Genomic DNA, 18375 nt, shown 5'->3' on the forward strand with positions numbered 1-18375 from the left:
AAAGGATTTCTCGAATGCATCTGACCCATTTGCTTCAAACTCCGTGCCCACGAATCCCTGGTGTGAAACTCTGACAAGCACCAGCTTTCCAATGGACAGGCTTTCAAAACCTGCCCTGCCCTTGACCTGCCAGGCAATAGTGCCTAAGGATACATCTAGAATATGGAAATATATGCCTCACAGAAATCGAAGCCAAAAGGACACAGAAAAGGAGGAAGCTCCCCACTGGGGCCCGTCGACCTCAATGGAATGTTTGTCCCGCATGCCTTTCCCACCCAGGCTCTCAGCTGTCTGGTTTTTGTCCCTTGTCCCTATGCCTTTTTGCATGTTCTGCAGTGGTGTGCGCCCATAAGCGCAGTGATGTTACTGTGGCTGATGCCTCGTGACTGATCGATCTCAGGACAGCCCTGGGGTTGGTGGATCCTAAGGCAGAAGAGAAAACAAGTGACGTAGCTGTGCGTTGTCTGTGATTTCTTGGTGAATCACTGAAAGAAGGGGAGAGACCACATCCCACATTAGGAGAGAAAAGAGAAATGAGGGAGCCCACACCACGTATCAAGACTCAAGGGTAGTAACAGGTTCATTCATTTGTATGTAACTATACGATGTTTTTGTGATGCGGAGCTCTTTCCTGATTTTCTTTGGTTTCGGTTTTTGCAGGTCCCATCCCTCAAGGGCCTACGCCTCAAGGTGGGCCTACGCCACGAGGTAACTCTCTCTCATTGAAAGTACAACCTGTCAAAGATGGAAACACTCGGTTAATTCATAAAAGCAGAATAGATGTCTGCCTGTCCTGGCTGCCTAAGGGGAAGGAATTGGTGGGCTGGAGCCCTCACAGATGGACGGATCGTCTACATCTGAATTGAGCTGGTCTGCGTGACAGGAAGCTGGGCAGAGCATTGATGAGATTTCAGCTAGACACCCCACACCTGTCACATACGTGTCCCATCCCATTTCCAGTCTTGCCTACAGTCTTAGGGTCCCAACCTGGTAGCAGTCACACATCTTTTCCTCCCCCTCATTCCCTCTCAGGGATACAATCACACACCAGCCAAGGTACAAGGATGCCTATACCACCATGATCCCTTCCCATTTTGTGATTCCCTGTTGAGCTTGATGGAATTCTGGATTCTACTCCTGGGAAAGACAAGGTACATGCCTGAAGAAGCCAACCAGTGGTCTCTTGTCTGCCCACAGGAAGGAGTAACTCTTGTGGGGGAGTGATTTCAGGCCTCTCGGGCTCCTTCTCCAGTCCTTCGTATCCAACGAACTACCCCACTGACGTGGAGTGTATCTGGGTGCTACATGTGGCTGAGACGTTCCACATAGAACTGGTGATCCCAAGCCTAAAGTAAGCAGCTTTGCCTTTTTCTACTTCAAAGGCCAGATTAGACTGGAATCCATGCTTCCCTCAAGGAGGTGGCCTTTCCACGTACCTAGTCAACTTGGCAGCTATAACAAAAATATCACAAACTGGGTAGCTTCATAAACAACAGAAATTTATTTCTCACAGTCCTGGGGGCTAGAAAGTCCAAGATCAAGATTCGGGGTCTGGTGAGGGCTCACCAGACTTCCTGGCTCACAGGTGGTCATATTTTCTCAATAGTCTTACCTGATAGAAGAGACAAGGGAGCTTTTTGGCTGAATCGCAGTCAATCGAATTGACTCTGTAAGGCCGTTAATCCTGTGGTGAAGGTTCTGCCCTCATAGCCTAATCTCTTCCCAAAAGCCCCACCTTCTCATACCATCTTGTTGGGGGTTAGGTTTCAACATATGAATTTTGAGAAGACACAAACTTTCAGCCTTCAGCACCGAGTGACACATCCTTTCGCATTGTAGGTGAAAATTCGTCTGGTCACCTGAGCTTGGGAGATGTAGAATCATTGAGCTCAACTTCCTGTGCAGTTGGAGAATACCCCAGATACCCCATGAGCATCCCTGACACGAGGCCACCGAGGGGGCCTCAGCTAGGGTCACACACAAGAAAACCTCAGCCCCCTACTCTCAGCCAGCTACGTCGGGGACATTGCATCTTCCTTGGGCTGAACCCAAACGGGTTCTTCTTCATTCCCATTTTCTCAGCTTCATTCTTCCCTCTGATGCTGCACAAAATAAGTCTGCTTCCTCTTCCCTCCAAGAATGTCTCTCATGCCCCTACAAGAGTTTTCTTCCACAGATAAAACAGCCTCCATTCATTCATTCCTACTTCTTTCTCTGCCCATACTCATCTTTAAAGGAATTTATCTTATTTTAATGCATATTTATATGCATACATATTTACATATGCATGTACATATACCGGAGTCACTTTTTAATGAAAATAATTGCTTTTCCTGATAATGTTTACCCTGGTTTCATCTTTCTACACCGGGTCCCATCTGGGTCATTCTCTCTTCCTGACACTGTTCACAGTCTACGCCAGACCTCCACCACTGTTTCCACCTGCGTTCATCAGCCTCAGGAGTCAAGGAGCTGAATGGTTAAATGCTGCCTCAAAGGGGAAATGGGCCAGCAGTGGAGTGAGGGATGGATCTGATTAATTTTACCTGATGGCCAAAATTCCTTTCAAATGGGGAGAAGAGAAACTACTATCAGGCAGCACTCTATGTTGTGAGCAAAATGTATTTTTCATTCATTCATTCATTCCACACCCATGCATTCATTGAGACCAAGGTAAGCAGATTTGGTACAATATATTCAAATCTATGAAAGTCACAGTTCTATGATTTGGGGGCACAGAGTGTCGTTTTATCACTTCTGGAAGATGGTTACTCCAAACAGCTGTACTGACCCACTCTCCCTGCAATCTCAAGGTGACTGTCCCAACATAAGTTTCCTACTATAATTTCAGAGTATACAAGTCAAGGAGCTGCTTCCTGTGTTGCCTACAGCCAGAGCTTAGTTCCTGACTTCCAGGTTTTGATGTTTTTAAGTCTAGATTTATTGATAATTTGCCTTTTGTGTCTCAGAACATGAAGTTAATTGTTTTGCCCCAGGGAGGCTCAGCTGGCAGTGACAGACCCCATAGGACATTTGGCTATGCCTGGAGGCACTTTTTGTGTCCAGCTGGGGGCATGGAGTACCACTGTCCCATAGTGGGTGGAGGCCAGGGACATGGCTAAGTGTCCTACAGTTCCTAGGACAGCCCCCCACAGCAAAGAATTCTCCAGCCCCAAATGTAAATAGCGCTGAGACTGAGAACCCCTGCTTGAAGCTTGCTTCTTTTAGGGGGTTTTCTTTCTATTTCAGCTTCTTTGGAAACTCCCTTCACACTTGATCTGCAAAAATTATATCCATATTTGAAATATGCCATTTCATTCTTGCTAAGTCAAGTGTGTCCTGTTTTCCGGTGAAATGATTCCTCAGATGGCAGTGTCCCCTGTTACAGTCACACTATAGTTGCCTTACACATAAATGTAATCTTTTTTTCTTACTTTAAAAATGGGTTGTGGGACACCTGGGGGGCTCAGTCAGTTGAGCATCTGACTCTTGATTTCAGCTCAGGTCGTGATCTCAGGGTCCGGGGATCAAGCCCTGCATTGGGCTCTATGCTCAGTGGGGAGCCTGCTTGGAATTCTCTCTCCCCCTCTGCCTTTGCCCCTTCCCCCCACTAGCGCTCTCTCTCTCTCTCTCTCTCTCAAAAAAAAACGAGTTGTTTTGAGGTACTTGGCTCTTACTTCATTGGAACAGATGTATTCTGCAATAAACAGGTTTTCAAATTCTGTAAATTTGTATACATGCACAAGAGTAATTATGTCCGTTGTGTACGTATGACACAATGAGCGCTTACAACGCATTCCTTCAAGGGCCGCTTACTATTGTTTAAATGCCAAAGTGCATACCTCCTATTTTTATCATGTTAGATTAATGCTGATAATTCTTTTTTTTAAATTTTTTATTAACATATAATGTATTATTAGTTTCAGGGGTACAGGTCTGTGATTCATCAGTCTTACACAATTCACAGCACTCACCATAGTACATACCCTCCCCAGTGTCCATCACCCAGCCACCCCATCCCTCCCACCCCCCACCACTGCAGCAACCTTCAGTTTTTCTCTTGAGATTAAGAGTCTCTTATGGTTTGTCTCCCTCTCTGGTTTTGTCTTGTTCCATTTTTCCCTCCCTTCACCTATGACCCTCTATCTTGTTTCTCAAAAATCCTCATATCAGTGAGATCATATGATACTTATCTTTCTTTGATTGACTTATTTTGCTTGGCATAATACCCTCTAGTTCCATCCATGTTGTTGCAAATGACAAGATTTCATTTTTTGATGGCTGCGTAATAGTCCATTGTATATACACACCACATCTTCTTTATCCATTCCTCTGTTGATGGACATCGAGGCTCTTTCCACAGTTTGGCTATCGTGGACATTGCTGCTATAAACATCGGGGTGCATGTGTCCCTTCGGATCCCTACATTTGTATCTTTGGGGTAAATACCCAGTAGTGCCATTGCTGGGAAGTAGGGTAGCTCTATTTTCAACTTTTTGAGGAAACTCCGTACTGTTTTCCAGAGTGGCTGCATCAGCTTGCATTCCCACAGCCCCAATAATGTTGATATTCTTTAAAGTATATTTATTGAGCCCACTTTCTGTGCAGGCCCTGGTCTGGGAACAGACTTCTAGTGCCAAACAAGACAGACAGATTTCTGTCCTCGTGGAGTTTACATTCTAGATGGAGAGGCAAATAGTACTTGAGTAAACCGGTAACTCAATGGATATTTTTCATTAGTGATAAGTTGAAATGTGCTATGAAGAAAAATATTTATACACATATGGTAATAGGATAGAGAACAGAGGGGGTGAGGACAGCGTTTGGTAGGATGGTCAGGGACAGCTTGTCTGATCACCCAGGTTGGAACCAGGCAGTTTGGGGCATGGGAGGGAAGGGTCCTACGCAGCAGGCCCTGGGAGTTTTGACAGAAGGCACCATTTCTCCCTGCTCCAGATCCCATTGAGTGTTTTACTCAGTGAGACCCTAATGGATGCCTGCCCCCACCCCAGGGAGTAGCAGAGTTTGAATGAAGAGTCAGGGGACATTCCAGATACACTCAGGGTAGAGAGGAAGATGGTGGGAAAGACCAAAAGCCAAGATACCAGAAGGGGGCCGCTGAAATAGAGCAGGTGAGGCACAGAGAAAGGCTGACTGACCTGGGCCAGTGCCCGGAGGGAAGGACAGAAGGGCAAATTCAAGCAATATGTAAGGGATCAAGTCCATGAGCAGGACGTGTGATTGGAAGGAGTCAACAGCGATGATTGCAGTTTCTGGCTGGATTCGAGGCAAATGATGATTTTATTTAAGGCATTTCTGCAGATTTCCTTGGGGAGATTTACTGTGCCTTTACCTCCTCAGATTAGAGGACATCTATGAGTGCCCTTATGACTTTATTGAAGTGTTCGATGGACAGCAAGTTGCCTCACTCTCCATGGGCAGATTTTGTGCTGGGACAGAGCTCACGTTCCTCTCCTCTTTAAGCATCATGACTGTGGTGTTCAGAAGTGATGCCGTGATCACCAACACAGGGTTTTACGCTCTGTACAATGCCATTCGGCAAGATGGAAGGGAGAATGGTGGGTATCCTGATATGTACCTGGGAGGGAAGTTAGATCAAATTTGTGTCATTTCCCTTTATGAGAGGAGGTGCTTTCTAAATCTGACCTGCAGAGTCCACCCTCATTAATGACATCCTGAGTGACGTCCACTCTGACACTAACAGCCCCCAGCTGACCCCTCACCCTGCTCTGCCACCTGCTGTCATTTTCTACCATCAAAATATCTTGGCTAAAGAAACAGATGGCTGAATCGCATACCCTGCATTGACTGTGTGTGTAGATGGAGGACCTGAATGAGGGTCTCCCTTTTCCAAAGAAAGGGAAGATGCAGTAGGGCAAATCCTTCTGCAACAAACCTACCTCAAACTACAGTTACCATCCCACCTGACTCCAGCTGAATTCCATACAAAAACCATCCAGAACGGACCTCTTATATTCTGCAGCAGGACATGGGGAACATTCTAGAGCTCTCAGTGGATTATGCTTGGGTGACCATGCAATTTATTCTCTATTCAGGATACTTCTGAGGGTTTAAAAGGGACTCTAAAATAATCAAGAGGCATTACTTGATCTTCAACAGTTGTAAATCAGTATTATCCTAAGCAAATCAGGACATAAGGCCACCCTACCTAGAGTCTGATGGCCTAACGTGGAAAAAATGTGCCCAGGTGCTGGGCATTCTATAACTGCAGAAGGTCCTAGAGTTTTGGAGACAGCGCCATGGCTCAGAAACCTCTGTCTTCCTGTCCCACAGGTGCATCGCTGAGACTGGTGAATGGCAGTCACAGGTGTGAGGGCCGGGTGGAGGTCTTCTACAACGGCACCTGGGGCACTCTGTGTGATGACAGCTGGGACATGACAGACGCCAGGGTGGTGTGCCAGCAGCTTGGCTGTGGCGAGGCCTTGTCAGCCCCAGCTCAGAGCTACTTTGATGGAGGCACTGGCCACATCATGCTGGATGATGTTCAGTGCAAAGGGAACGAAGCCAAGGTGTGGCAATGCATGCACAACGGCTGGTTCTCCCACAACTGCGGGCACCACGAGGATGCCAGTGCCATCTGCTCAGGTGAGCCCCCACGGGGCGCGGCCCACCTCATAGAGAGTCTTGCCTATCAGCAGCCTCTGGGGAGGGAGAAGTCAATGCGAGCAGGTAATTACTCAGAAAGGAATCCGGGGCTTCAAGCCAACTTTTTAAGTCAGTTTGTTTAAGAGTTGGTTTTCCTTCCCTTAAATTATTGTGTCTGTAAAATGTTCAAGGTCCCCCGCACCCACTTAAAAGTTGTGATAATTAGATGGAGGGTTTGTATAATCAGACATCCCATTCCTGGATAGACATGCCACGGTGTTGGTGACGGTCCACTCTCCCCTGAGTAGGAGTAGTAGCTGGTGTCCCAAGAGGGCTTAGCATGTGCCAGGCTCCATGCTGAAACCAGTGCATTCACACTCTCATTTGACCTTCACAGTCTTTAATAAAAGAAACTATTACATTCTCATCTTATTGATAAGGCAACAGAAGCATATCCAAGATCACACACTGGCCCATACTCTGCTCGGTATCACCCCCAAGGTACTGTATGAAAGACTGAGCTTGGCTCAGTTACTAAAGCTCCTCCAGGCCCATAACTGAGCAAAAGTAAATAAATACCATATTTTTATTTGCTTTCAATTTTACTATTTCCAGCAATTAGATGAAACATCATGAGGCTGAAAAGCAGATTGTGGCCCCACACCCAATGGGCCCTGACGTAGGCTGCCAATCTTTAACCAGCATTGATAGGTTTTGCTACTACACTCCCAACTACCCACAAAAAATATGTTTGGTCCTTAAAAAAAAAAAAAAAAAAAGATTTTCTTTTGTGAATCACGTGACTGTCTTACTCATTCTTTCTTTTGCTCTTTGAGTAGGTGTTGATGGCAGTCCGAAAGTAGGACCAACAGGTACTGTTGCTCTTCAGTACATTTCAGTGGCTGCCAGGCCTCAGAGTGATTATCTCTGGTCCTGGCTACTCGTTAATCCTGTAATCGGGGCATAGTTGGCAGCATAAACCTTCTGTTGCTGAAGAACCAGAGCGACACAGCCCATTAGTGTTGACATATTGGTGGGGCTGGGGGTCTGCAGAGGGAGGGGGAGAGGGCCGGGGTGGGGGGCGGGTAGCGTTCAGGTTCACCAGCGATGAACCCAGTCGTGTCTGGGCCCCAGTGTTGCCATGAGTTGGCACCTGCCGTGATAGAGGGCTAGCTGCTTGCAGGGATGATCATGCCACAGATGCTGTGGAAAGCAAGGAAATGGGAACCGCAGGTCAGCCCTCAGCAAGCTCTATCAAAGCACTCCTATCCGCACATTTAGTATGCAGGCGTCCCAACTCTTAAAGGGCCAGTCATCTCTGTCCAGAGAAGTCACAGCTTTGAGTGTCAGTACTTTTGAGTGTTTTAGAAGAGTATGTGGATAAAAGTCCTTGCTCACAGTATCATTTTCTCCTCTGCACATTTTCACAGACCCCACTGGTGACAGCCCTGCTACAGGTGCGTCAGCTTTGCTTAAACCCTTCTCGTGGTTTTAGATTTGCCTTATCTTCAGTGTTAGCGCTTCCAGCAGCTAGATGATGCTCTCTTCTGCTTACACGTAAGAAGCTGCAGCACAGAGGAGACTTTAACTTAAATTCCACACCAAATCCAATATTTCAGCCATAAAACGGATGCTTTACGGGACGTTGGTGCTGACTTCAGCTGGGATTTGTGTATAACACGAGGGATCTTCCAACACAACCGGCCGGTGACGTGTCCTGAGAAAGGACGCTTAGGCTTGCTTTGTCCTTGTATCTTTCCGTGAAAACACGTGCTCAGCCCTGTCTATGCATCTGGGTCCAGAAAGCCCTGTCAACTGTATGGCATGGTCATTTCTTCTCACGAAGCCCTGTAAGCTCGACAGGACAGGTGTAATGCTCTTATCTGACAGAGAACGGCATCAAAAACTCAGAGGGGTCCCCAAAGCCAACTTTTTTGTTATCAGGCAAAGCAGCCCTGGAGCAAACTCCCCTCATTCCTGCTCCCCATGCCCTCTAACCCTTCAGAAAACACCAGCACGGGTCAGCGCCTCCTTCTGACGGGGTTTCTTCACCCTTTCTTGCAGATGAAAACTTCCCCTGTGGCGGTTTGCTCACAAATAATTCGGGCTCCTTCTCCAGCCCTTGGTATCCTAAAAAATACCCTGTAAATGTGGTGTGTACCTGGGACATACACGTGGACGCCAGGGCTCGTGTCAAGCTCACATTTGAAGTGGTGAAGTGAGTAACTATCTCCCACTTTGCTCAGTTTTATAAACACAGTTATCCTACCCACCGCCCCACCCCCACCAATAAACAAAGAAATAAAAGCCACCTTCCATAGTTAATTCTCCAAAGTGAGGAAGGCCTTGGAGGCCCGTTGGGTAACACTGGTCAAAATTTTAAAGGCACAAGTCTTTTAATGTAGCAATTCTAGTTCCAGAAGATGAGTCTACTGACAAAGTCTCATGCACTGAGGATAATCATGGCAGCCTTCTTGTAGGAGCACTAGATTGGAAACAGTGTAATTGCCCATCAGTAGAGGATCCATCACACACCTAGGGGTATGGCCATGGAATGGTCTGCAGGAAAGTCTTGGACAACAGGGCAGCAGCTGACATCTGTGCCAGATGCCTAGAAGGAAACAAAAGGAAACTGTTTATAGTAGCTGCTTCTAAGAAGTAGAGTGAAGCCAGAGGGACTGGTCAGTGGTGGGAGAAAATTTTACTTTTCACCAAAAACCTGTCCATACCACTTAAATTCTGTTCTCTGTGCTTATAATGCATGTCCAGGAAATGCAATTACATGGAAACTTTACAAATTGGAAAGTTTTTATAAACAGGAAGTTACATACTGCCTATTAGCAGGGTCATATTTACCTCCAATCTGTGTGAAAAGATGTAGGGTTCAGGTGGCTCTTCCAGAACCCTCCCTTCCTGAACCCATCTGTGCAGTGCTTAATGAAGGAAAAGTCCCAGCAGACGGAGTCTGAGTGATATCGTTACTTCACAGGCTGGAAAACTTCTACGGCTGTCCGTACGACTTCATCGAAGTCTTTGACGGCCCGCAAAACGAGTCTTTTTCTCTGGGAAGGTTCTGTTCTGGTACAATCCCAATATTCACGTCCTCCTCAAATCGCCTGATGGTGGTCTTCCACAGCGATGCTATCCTCACCAACATGGGCTTTTATGCATCCTATGAGTCTGTTGTGCAAGACGAGAACAATACCGGTAGGTCCTTTGGTCGTTTTGGTTCTGGCCCTGCCTGGTGATGAAAGCGAGGGCGGGTGGCCGACTCTGACCGGGCACCAGGGATGGGCAGGGGTGCCCCCCTCCCTCGTTTACCCCCGAGATCTGATTGGGGGAAATGGCTGAACACCCACTTGTGGGCCGCAGAGCAACATGCACATCTTTCCGATACTAAAGCTCATCACACGGCACCAAGGAAGGGTCTCGCCTGGTGCTGCCTCTGAGCCTGTTTCGTTCAACACACGCGTGTAGTCTCTTTACACCTGCTTCAAGATGTTGCCCACCAAGACCGGCCACAACCAGGGTCAGCATGCCTGGTGCTGCCCACCCCACACCGGGCTTTCTGGGGCCTCCTTTTGCCTCTGCCAAATAGACAATCCTGTCTGGGGGAAAAGCTTTTAAAAAGACCCCTCAGAAAATCACACAGATGTGAGAGATGGAACCCAAAGTACCCTTTACGGCCGACTTTCACCCTCCCTCAGTGGCTCCCTCCGCACGTCGGAGGAGAGCCCTCGAAAGCTGGTCAACTCCCAGGAGAGGCCCAGGCCCTTCCTCGAAGGCAGGGGCAAAGCGGCAGCACCCAGAGCGTGACCCGGCCGTGTCTGCCTTCCCCAGATGTGGCCCTCAGGCTGGCTGGTGGCAGCCACCAGTGCGAGGGCCGCGTGGAGCTGCACCACAACGGCACCTGGGGGACAGTGTGTGATGACAGCTGGGACCTGCGTGACGCCCAGGTGGTGTGCGGGCAGCTGTCGTGTGGCAGGGCCGTGTCGGCCCCCGGCAGGGCGCATTTCCACCGAGGCCTGGGCCCCATTGCCCTGGACGACATGGAGTGTGTGGGGACGGAAGCCAGGCTGTGGCAGTGCCTGCACGGTGGCTGGTTCTCCCACAACTGTGGCCACCATGAAGATGCTGGCGTCATCTGCTCAGGTGGGTCTGATTCCGACCCAAGCGAGTGGGCGAAATGGCATTCCCAACTGTACTCAGAGCAGGGGGGGACCCTAATGTCACCGTTTCCCCAGCTTCAGCCATCCGGATGCTCCTGCAGGGTTTCCACCCACCTACCACCCACACTCTACTTTCCCCGATACTTTCTTTTATGTGGACTCTTCTTCTTTCATTTTCATGAAATCATTTTACAAGGAAGTTCTATATCCCCACCATACATGGACAGCCAGGATCACTTACCAAAAATAGACAATACATACTACTAGACACAGTGGCAATAAAGCAATGTTAAAATGTTAAAAAATTAGACAATGAACTGTCTAATCTGAACAATTCGTGCCCATGCATATCTGAAAATATCCTTAATCAGAATGTAACTCAATTTAAAATTTTAAATTGTAGTGCTTTATAAATATGTAACTCTTAAAATAGAAGAGGCACCATCTCAAATTATCTCACGTCCCACCAGCGATGAGCCATGCCTCTGGGAAACATCTCTTTGGTTCATCCCTCTTGTTGCCCAGGTGACACAGAGGTGGCTCTTAAAGTCACAGAGCTGGGAACCCAGGCTCCAGCCCAGGGCTGTTATTCCTCAGTTTTATCCCAGTTGCGTTTCTGCAAATGAATTCAAAAGCCCCCATTTCTCTGCATCCTTCTGGGTTTGGCTGGGAAGAGGCAAAGTTGTTTATCAGCTAGACCTGGCCAATAAATGACCAGAGGTTGGAAGAGCAAGCAGGGGTAGGGGTACTAGAAGCTTCTGAGAGGATAAGATAGAAGTCAAAGGACAGAGTCAGTGTTGAAGGAAAGCAGAAGTGGAAGCCACGTGCTGAATATGACATCTGAGGACGTGGCTGGGGCCCGAAGGAGCAGGGAGGTGTGGAACCAGAACCCTGGACAGAGCCACCCGAGGTGGGTGGGAGGCGATGGGGACAGAGTTCACCTTCACCCTGGCCCTTCAGCTTCCTCCAGGTGCTGATGCTGCCAGTGTGTGTCCTTGACACAAACATAGTTCTGCACTTTGCAAGCTGACACTTGCTCTGGGAGGCAAGATCCACACACCCAGGAAGAAGTACAAAACCAAACCAACTGGAAAGATAGGCACTCTACAGAAGGCAACCATTACTGTGGCCAGTTTGGGGTGGGGGGGACAATGCCGATGTCCAGCAACTGGACAAAAATGAACCCAGCAACCCAGGACACCTAGTGGTTGTAATCATGGCAACTCGGGGCCATTCTCACATGCCCAGATTGGGTGCAATTTCTCCCCAGAACAAGACAGGGACCTTTCTGTTTCAAATAAGCAGATCAACCTCTCGGGTTTGGGAAGAATGAAAGGACATGACATATGATCACCTTTTGATCTACGTCTCTCCTAGCCTCTCTGCCTTACTCCACACCATCAGCTGCTATGAGTTACCCAGCTTCAGGTAATTTCGATTATTCTCTATTGAGTAACTGTAACTTATCTTGGCAAAGTCACTCTGGGAAGTAGGGCAGTGGTTTGGGGGCCAAATGCCCTGGATCTGTCATCCTGGCTTCATCAGTTAGGACCTGTGGGATCTCGAATAAATCTCTGAACCTCCTCCTATAGATAAGGAGGAGGAGGAGGGTGATAGCATTTGCCTCCTAAAGCCATGCTGCGACTCAGTGCTCTCTCTGTGTAGAGGGGGTAGAGCAGTGCCTGCCGTGTGGGGCACATGATTTAGAGGCAGCCAGCTCCTTCCAAGCACTGCAAGGATTCATCTCTGTTTGTACTACTTTCTACCTGACACAATTACAAAGAATGAAGAAGCTGAACATGTAACTTGGTCTTCCCCCGATTCTGTGACCGGCTCAATAGTTGTCACATTTTAAATTAGGTCAGCGGCCTGTTTGTGGCAGAGTCTGTAAGAGTAAATACAATATGCAGCGGAGTTAGAAAAAAAGGAATGACCCCAGACCCTCAAAGGAAGCACCAAAGTAGGTTATACCAAACAACAGGGATGCCCAAAGAATACTTTCTTTAAAATCTATCTGCTTAAAAACAATCTATCAACCACCATGCTCTGATTTTCTGGAATGTGCATCAGTTGCGTCCTCCCGGGGCATGCACCAGCTAGCTGGGCGATGCGAGGAGCACCCCCGCCAAGCAAGGACCGGGGAAGGGAACCGATCTAGAATCAGAAACTATACATAACCCACAAGGCGGAGGGCCCACCAACAGTTAACTGAGAGTTAAATATGTTTGACGCTTAAGATGTTGTATCCTGTTCTTTTGTGTTTCACTCTGTCCTTAGCATCTTTCCCGAAGCCGACAGAGATGCCCGCATCAGCAGGTAAGCCGTTCCTCTCCCCTCAGCTGCCTTCCCTGACTCGAGTTTTAGCTCAGAAACGCTGCAGCATGACTGCTGTGGGAGGAAGTGTCCCCGCTGCAAACACTCCTCCGCAGCCTCAGGTGGGCACACAGGGGCTGCTGTTGGGGGCAGGGCTCAGGATGCCTGGGCTCGCCTGGAAAATCTGCGGTTGGAAGGTGAGCAGCAAGAAGCTATGAGATGCATGAATGGCTTCTGGGGACTGGTTTGGAGGGCTGAGGGTGGCCCGCTCACCCCAAATCTTCTCCCCCCCCAACTCCCACCATGAGCTGTCCTTGGCTGTGTTCTGAGCATACCCGGTTTCTGTTCCCTTCTGCAACCCTGCCCTTTGAACATGAGGGGTGGCCAGGAATAGACCCCCCTGTATGCTCCCAGGAGCATCCACATATATGTGGTGGCACCTGAGCCTGAGAACAACATTGATGGAAGCTACACTGTTGTCAGTTGACCAATGTGTGCAAGGGCACAGAGAATATTACACACACACACACACACAGCACACACACACATACACACACACACACACCGAAGTGGTATGTGCATGTTAGCTTCTCAGGAAAAATCCAACAAACCCTGTAAGCAGCGTCTCCACACTTTAAAGCTTCCCCATGTCCAGGACAGATCTCCATTCTCATTCTGGAAAAGTTGCCTGCTGGCTTAAGATATGGGAGGACCCCATTCAACTTGAGTGACTCTAAAGGTCTAGAAAATAATCAGTAATGGTGGGGCGACTGGGTGGCTCAGTCGTTAAGCGTCTGCCTTCGACTCCGGTCATGATCCCAGGGTCCTGGGATCGAGCCCCACATCGGGCTCCCTGCTCTGCGGGAAGCCTGCTTCTCCCTCTCCCACTCCCCCTGCTTGTGTTCCCTCTCTCGCTGTGTCTCTCTCTGTCAAATAAATAAATAAAATCTTTAAAAAAAATAGAAATAATCAGTAATGGTACTTACAAAGTTGTCCGGAGGATGAAACGACACATCCCACATGAACCCTTAGTCAAGCATATGACACAGTATAAATGAACAACACGTTAACTATTTTGTTGGTGGTGGTATTTTAGTTCCTAAGGCAAATTCTTTCAGAATCACTGTCTCAGAGGTTTGGGCCGGGCTGTAAAAATCCAGGTGGGTCAGTCCTAGAGGCATAAGAACAACTGTTTATATGGGCTTGCTGAGTCGAGTTTAAATTGAGACAATGATCTTCGAACCACTCAACCACCCTCATTTCTATTATTTTTTTAAAGATTTAATTACTTTATTTATTTATTTATTTATTTACTTATTTATTTATTTGGGAGGGGGCAGAGGGAGAAAGAATCTCAAGCAGACTCCACCGTCAGCACGAAGCCTGTTGCGGGGCTCAATCCTACGACCCTGAGATCATGACCTGAGCCAAAACCAAAGTTAGACGCTTATCAGGCTGCACCCGCAGGTGCCCCACTCTGTTTCTATTATTAAACCACCCTCGGGGCGCCTGGGTGGCTCAGTCGGTTAAGCGTCTGCCTTCGGCTCAGTCATGATCCCGGGGTCCTGGGATCGAGTCCCGCATGGGGCTCCCCCGCTCCGCGGGAAGCCTGCTTCTCCCTCTGCCTCTGCCGCTCCCCCTGCTTGTGCTTGCTCTCTGTCAAATAAATAAATAAAATCTAAAAAAAAAAAAAAAAAAACACAACCACCCTCGTGTTTTCCTTTATCTCAGCAGATTCTGCAGCTAGTGGGCATCCAGGGATCTGTGAGTTCACCTCCAATTTATCTGCTGATTGTGACGAGCCATCTAGTGCTGGGGCCCGCACACCGGGTCTCCCTCAGCACCCTTCACTTTCCAGACAATGCTCTTAACTCCAGACCTTTCCCAGAAGGTGGAGGCCCGGAGCTGTTTCCCATACCCATGGAGCTCTACTCTGCCCCCAGGGAAAAAGCCGTTCGGGGTGTTAGCAGGTTTGAAGTCATCCTTTCCGTATAGGAGATCGGCGAGTCAGCAGGACTGAGACCCTGGCTCCTGACCCGAAGTGGTGGCTGGTGTCACAGAGGTGGTGGCAGGCCAGAGAAGACAGGAGGCTCTGGGGGCAGGCAGGCCTGGTGGCAGACATTTCCAGACTCCACCTGCAACCCCACCTGGGCCCCTGGATGCTGAAGCTGAAGTCGGTGGTTCTGAGAAGCTCTCTGGGCTGATGGGGCCATACCTTCACAAACCCAACATCCACTTCCTTTCTTTTATTGTCTTACTCTTCACCAGAATAATATGTACACCATCACATTTTAAATGCTAACTATTCGATTAGAGATTGGAAGGGGTTGTTTAAAGGCAAACTCATGCAAGTGAGGCAGATGGTATTGAGAAGATTATGCAATTGCGCTGTTGATTTGGAATGTCCTTATGATGACTGTTTTCTTTTTCACATGTACAGTTTCTTCGGCTCCTGGGGAACAGCCACCTGTTTTCCATCCAATAGGTATCTTTTCCATTCTTACATTTTATAACTTCTTTTCCCAGGCTGGCATTTGGGGCCGACAGAAATGTAGCCAACGTAATTTTCCTGGCCCTGGTGCTGTAGGGAATAAAAGCTGTGCTCATCAGAAGCAAGCTGGTGAGATGGTGGGTTGTCCCCGCACGGGGACCTTTTCAAGGACAGCCAGCCACCCACCCCTCCTCAGTGGCATCACAAAAGGCCCGTAGGAAGGCCCTGGCCCACACAGTGCTCTTGGGGGCCCTTCTCTAAGGGGACCCCATGAACCAGCCCAATCTCTGGGGCTCAGAATCTGAGAACCAACCTCATCTGCTTTTGGTTCAAGGGCAAATTTCACTCAGTCGGCACCTTACCTTCTTGTAGGAGCGACACCCCCTCTTCCTCTCTGCTCGCTTTCCCAGCCCCAACCTTCTCCCTCATCCTCCAATAAATACTTCATCCTTTTTAAATTCAAGTAAGATGAAATTAATTTTGTTCTGAGAACTCCATAACATTCTTCAAGAGACTTGGATAAGAAATGTAAAGTCTGAACTTCAAGCATTCTGCTGAATGGCTTTGAATTTTTGGAGAAAGACAAAATGACACCCCAGACAGGGGGAAGAAAGCAGAAAAGTTGTTTTCAAGTGTGTCTTCTACAAAGTCACCACATGGCCCGGATTCCCATAAAGAAACGGCCCCGGTGCGGGTTAAACGCTGTAGAGTTTGCGCTAAATTTCAGAAACCAAAAGCAGTCCTATGGTCTCCTCTGCAGCTATCACTTGCCGGTGGACACAGGCTGCCCGGATGCCGCGGGCAGCGGGCTGCAGGCTGGGTAGACTTCTCTAGCTGGAAATGCTGGAGAGTCGTGGGAACCTTCTCAAGCCTCTCTGCCCTTGGCTCCTGCAGATCTGCCCGTGGTGCGGCTGGCGGCCGGGAGGAGCAGGTGCGAGGGCCGCGTGGAGATCCTCTACGACGGCACCTGGGGGGCGGTGTGTGACCACCTCTGGGGCCCTGCCCGCCGCGCAGGTGGTGTGCCGGCAGCTGAGCTGCGGACTGGCCCTGGAGGCCCCGAGGGGCAGTCTGTTTGGTGGCGGCTCGGGCCCCATCTTCCTGGACAACGTGCGGCTGCGCGGGCAACGAGACCAGCCTGGGGCAATGCCACCACCTCGGCCTGTCGGTCCATAACTGTGGACACCACGAGGATGCCGGGGCCGTCTGCTCAGGTACCTGAACTCTCCCCGAGCCCGGGTTCCCTCCCCAAGCAACAGAGCCGGACCTGCCAGGCAGGCCAACCCTGAAAGCCTTGGGCTTCCAGGTCATGAAAACAGCTGGTCCCGTTTGCCTGGAATTTTCCCAGTTGTAGCGCTGGAAGTTCCCTGTCCCGGGAACCCACTCAGATTCAGCTAACCCAGGACACTGGTCACACTAGCCTCAGGTGTGCCTGATATCACAGCGTCTTCCCCTGCTCCTAAGAAGAGCAGAGAAACGAAGAGCAAAAACGTGCCCGGAGAACAGGAAGTTGTGCCCCTGCTCGGGACGGTTTTTAATTTCCAGGAATGATTTTCCGATGTGTGTCAATCCCACAAATTTCTCATGAATGTATTTCTCAGAGAGAGCTACATATGAATGCTCTCCTGATTCGCTGATTGCCCAAGTGGGGATTTTCTTGCCATTAGGGACAGTTTTATGCAACCGTTCAAAAAAGCTGAATGAACATTTAAAACCCCTGCTTGGTTACCTTTTGCTAGTAGTTGATGTATGCAACAAACATCTGTGACCCCCCCCCCCCACCCCACGGCCCAGAGCCACCCTCTCCTCAGAGGGTTCCGGGAGACAAGGGCCCCAGATGGGTAAAGATGCAGATGAGGTGAGGATAGCTCTATCCCACCCTGTTGTTTTGGTAGTTTTGTTTTTACTTTTATTTGAGAGAGAGAGTGCGTGCACAAGCAAGGGGGAGGGGAAGAGGGAGAAGCCGACTCCCCCCTGAGCAGGGAGCCCAGCGCGGGACTCGATCCCAGGACCCTGGGATCATGACCTGAGCCGAAGGCAGACGCCCAACTGACTGAGCCACCCAGGCGCCCCGTTGGGTAGTTTTATAAATCCATAGAGTGAGCCTTTGGTGCTACAAACAAGTCCTGGTATCTCTCCATGAGACTCTGAATCAAAATGGCATCAGATGCCCATCTGACCTATTTTGTAGCTTCAGGTCTGAGTGGCTATCAATGGCTCCTCCCTGGAAGAGCTCAGATAGATGTTTCCAATTAGTGTTCCTAAGCCAGGGTCTCACCAGCTGGGGGAAAGTTGGTCTTAGAAATACAGTTGCCTCTGCCAGGCCGTCCTGAACCAGCACACTGGCACAGATGTGGGTTCACACACCACTCAGCCGGTGTGTCTGCGAGCGTGTTGCAAATGTGCACCTGCGCTAACGTGAGGGCCTTGGGTTATCTCTTTCAGCTACGGAAGCTGTCCCAGAACCAACAGAAACAGATCCTACAGTCGGTAACCTTTTTACTGCTTCTTTCAGGGCTTGCTAGCTACTGACTCTTTCTAGTGGATTCCCTGAGGCTGCAGCCAGGAATGTCAGTGCCCGAGGGTTATTTGGGCCGGAAGATGAGGTTGCAAGCAGGGCTGGCTCCTGGTCTGCTCTCTGCTTCTAAAATTTATCCAACTGTGAATCTGGGCCAGTGTACGAGTTTGGCCTAAAGAAAATAATGCCAGGTTGAATTTGACCCATTTCCATGCTGTTGCTTAGCAATTTAATGGCCCAGTTCTAAAATCAGTATCTAT

General features: G+C 49.0%; 1 protein-coding gene across 1 annotated transcript in view; it reads left to right on the forward strand.

The window, feature by feature from the left end:
* LOC113923761 (deleted in malignant brain tumors 1 protein-like) overlaps positions 1 to 18375 on the forward strand; it is an 82204-nt gene that overhangs the window by 43676 nt on the left and 20153 nt on the right. The window contains 8 exon segments of the mRNA XM_035724137.1: positions 6316 to 6627; positions 8692 to 8845; positions 9617 to 9834; positions 10468 to 10779; positions 13136 to 13306; positions 16495 to 16598; positions 16600 to 16713; positions 16715 to 16811. Coding sequence (XP_035580030.1) covers positions 6316 to 6627; positions 8692 to 8845; positions 9617 to 9834; positions 10468 to 10779; positions 13136 to 13306; positions 16495 to 16598; positions 16600 to 16713; positions 16715 to 16811 — 1482 coding nt within the window.

The sequence above is a fragment of the Zalophus californianus genome, chromosome 15 (assembly GCF_009762305.2).
Source record: "Zalophus californianus isolate mZalCal1 chromosome 15, mZalCal1.pri.v2, whole genome shotgun sequence".
Classification (NCBI taxonomy): domain Eukaryota; kingdom Metazoa; phylum Chordata; class Mammalia; order Carnivora; family Otariidae; genus Zalophus; species Zalophus californianus.